General features: G+C 32.5%; 2 protein-coding genes across 2 annotated transcripts in view; both read right to left on the bottom strand.

Annotated features, from left to right (window-relative positions):
• The window catches only part of LOC104791108 (jacalin-related lectin 13-like), a 16,197-nt gene that overhangs the window by 1,445 nt on the left and 11,411 nt on the right, over positions 1-3,341 (bottom strand). The window lies entirely within an intron of this gene.
• LOC104791100 (jacalin-related lectin 13-like) lies at positions 8-1,205 on the bottom strand. Its single transcript, XM_010516904.2, has 2 exons — positions 960-1,205; positions 8-856 (listed from the first exon to the last, which is right to left on the bottom strand). Exons 1-2 carry the CDS (start codon positions 1,191-1,193, stop codon positions 365-367), a joined length of 726 nt encoding a protein of 241 aa, XP_010515206.1. The 5' UTR covers positions 1,194-1,205; the 3' UTR covers positions 8-364.

The raw sequence follows: 3,341 nt of genomic DNA, 5'->3' as shown, positions 1-3,341 counted from the left end.
ATCTCAAACTACAAAAAAAAAAAAAAAAAAACATGGTAGATATACATTACATTAACATACATGATTTATATATCTCAAACTACAAATTTTTTTTTTAAAAAACATGGTAGATATACATTACACACACAAAATCACATATTGAACCCAATGATACAATAATGCATGATATATAATTAGTAAAAAAAATATAATCAAGAGTTACTTATAGAAAACCCACAAAAAGCCACAGATAAAACCACGAAAAAACCACGAAATTATAGCCATGCATGGAAAAAAACCATGAATTCTTTTCGTGTCTATATAGGCATTTTCATGACTTTTTTATGGCTTGTTAAGTCTGATAACAACACTCTAGTACAAACTATCACCAGACTATTAACTCTTTAGTCACCAAATTTAAATAAAGTTTAATTTTATTTACCGGCTCCAGCGTGTTGCCTCCAGCCGTGCTAGAACCATGGACTAGCACTTTCGGATGTCCAGCCTTGTCCACATAATCGAATTGGATGCTCTTTATGCCTTTTGAAGTAGTTCGTAAATGAATCTTTGTTAAAGCTTCATAGTCCGCTCCATCATTCCACTCCTTGCCTCCCTTTCCTCCTTTTGCTTCCATTTTAGTTGGAGTAATGCTTGTAACATATGCTCCAAGACAGTTCAGGTTTGACTTAGCAGATCCATGAAACCCAATGATTTTCTTGCCAGACAAGGCTAGTTTAAAGTTATAATCATAGTTCTCATATCCCATGATTTCATGGACCTTCAAGTTTGTTTTGAATTGAAGTGCTTGAATCACATGGCGGTTGTGGTAGCCCTCAACAGATACAAGATATTCACCATTGAAATGATCAATCTCAAACTTCAAATAAAAAAAAAAAGTAGTTAAAAAAAAAAGAGTTAAATATTATTCTCATGAAAAGCTAGAATAAAGGGAATTTAATTAGAATAATTCAAAGTCTTACCATCTGTGTGAAACCTTGATTTGAGAAACCATGGAATGATTCATCTATCAGTTGTCCGGTCCCAACATAGCCAAACTTGATGAATTGTATGCCTTCACGATCACCTCGTACATATATCTTTGTTACACCATCATGGTCTGATCCATCATCCCAATTATATTGGGTTTGTGGATTCTTTTCCCCTTCCGCTTCCAACCTTTGTGTCATCTTGAATAGTTTCGTATCTTGAAACATCAAAAGGTGTTGTGTTTGCAGGATTTTAATTCAATTCACGATTTAAGAAAACATACATTATGCAATAATTGAATCCCACTTGCAATTTTATTTAGTTTAAATTTTATCCCGTCAACTGTTGTATATATATTTTTTTCAGCAACTTGTATTTATTTCTTGGATCTGCAGGTAAAAGAATTCGATGCAGCTTACTTAAATAGAGGAAGTTGTTGTCAACACGACTTCCCAGCTTAAATTATTAGTTGCTCCAACACATTTTCTAACACTAATGTTTACTTGGGTCTTTAATCAACACTAACGTTGCTAGAGTCTGTCCACAAATCAACTTTTTGGTGTGACGACTGACGAGGAGCTGACACATCAATCAAAGAAAAATATAGAACACAACCCATTTAGGTACAATATCACATTCAAATCTATATAAAGGAAAAAAGGTACTATTAATGGAATTGAATAAAATCACTATGCAAACAAAAAAATAAATCAAATTGGTTAGAAGATTTAAAAACTTAAAAACATTTTTTTTTAATTTGATTTGGATTTAATTTCATGTTGTAAATAGTGATATCAAACATATACTTCTTTTTTTTGGTAAAATGTTAAGTTTTATATCTTTTTTTAATTTGTGACAGAAGTTACATAGAATAAAAGTAACATAAAAAATACCAAAATCTATAGAATAAACAGACAACAACTAAACAGTTAAATATAAAACTTAAACCCAAAAGAAAAACAGAAGAAGAAATACCGATTCCAAAGTGTCAAACTTGAAAATTTTCATGATTTCCACAATTTTGAAGAGATGAAGTCTCATCCTAGTTGCCACAAGTAAACCCTAACAATGGCCATCCTTCAAAACCTCTTTATAAGGCGCCTAAAGTTATTTTTCTTTTCTTAGGAGAGGGTAAATACACACTACAGGAACTAAAGGTATTAATAGCGGCCGTAAAAACGCTCTGAGTTTACAATTATAGCGTTTCCTAAAACGCTCTGAGATTGCCCGTTATAGTAGGTCGGACACTTTTAATAGCAGATTGCCGGTTTGCTATAGTTAACTATACAACGGTAGCGTTGTCTACTGTGCAATTGTTAATATTTATAATAACGTGATACAAATGTTATTAAAACTCATTAATTTGATTTTACCTATAGCAAATGTTTCATGTTATTAGTTTGTTTCTAAATTATTCAAAATTTATTTATTAAAATGAATTACGAATTATTTATTATTTAAAATAAAAAATTTTATTTCGAATATTTGTAAAAAAACTAATAAAAATTAATACAAAATATATAAATATATTTAAATGTTTAGAAAACCATAACAAATTTCATTGTTTACAGAAACCACAAACACCTATCAATCTACCACTAACAAGCCTTCACAATCATCCCTAACATAAACACTATCACCATCACAAGATTCATCATCCAAATCTTCGACTTCTTGGACAGGCAAAGGTGCAACACCTAAATCCTCTTCTGTTTCCAACTCATGAAAGCCTCTAGTTGGTGCTCTCATAACAACATACCAATTTGAATTATCATCTTCCCTAGAATAGAAAACCTGTTTTGCTTGAGAAGGTAGAATGAATGGATCTTTCAAATAGGCTGTTTGGTTCATATGAAGGTTGACAAGAGTGAAACCATCTTCCTCCTTCACACCATTCCCTGTGTTGGCCCAATTGCATCTAAACAGCGGCACTTTGAACATGTGATAGTCCATAAGTAAAATCTCCTTTATCACTCCAAAATATGTAAGCATATCAGCGACTTGTCTCATATCTCGAGCACTTGATCTACACATGCTAAATGCTTCATAAGTTACTCCACTGTTTTGTGTCTTCCGCGTAACCGCATCTGTGTGAAACCGTTGCCCATTAACGATAAATCCTTTATGTGCTAAAGCAACATTTCTTGGTCCAAATGCCAACCACCTTATCTCCTTAGAATGACTATTTGTTGAGTCTGAATGAATCTGCCACAGTAAAATTCCAACCTTGATCATCAAGCTGAAGTACTAAAATGATATTCATGAATACCAGTCATCAAGATACAACCTAAGCTAACCAATCACTAAGCAAAACATGATCATGAAACTAACAATCTGTGCCAAGAAAACTAGTCATCCAGCTACAAGCTAAGCTA

This window comes from Camelina sativa, chromosome 1 (genome assembly GCF_000633955.1).
Source record: "Camelina sativa cultivar DH55 chromosome 1, Cs, whole genome shotgun sequence".
NCBI lineage: Eukaryota > Viridiplantae > Streptophyta > Magnoliopsida > Brassicales > Brassicaceae > Camelina > Camelina sativa.
This window is presented reverse-complemented; position numbering and strand designations above follow the sequence as displayed.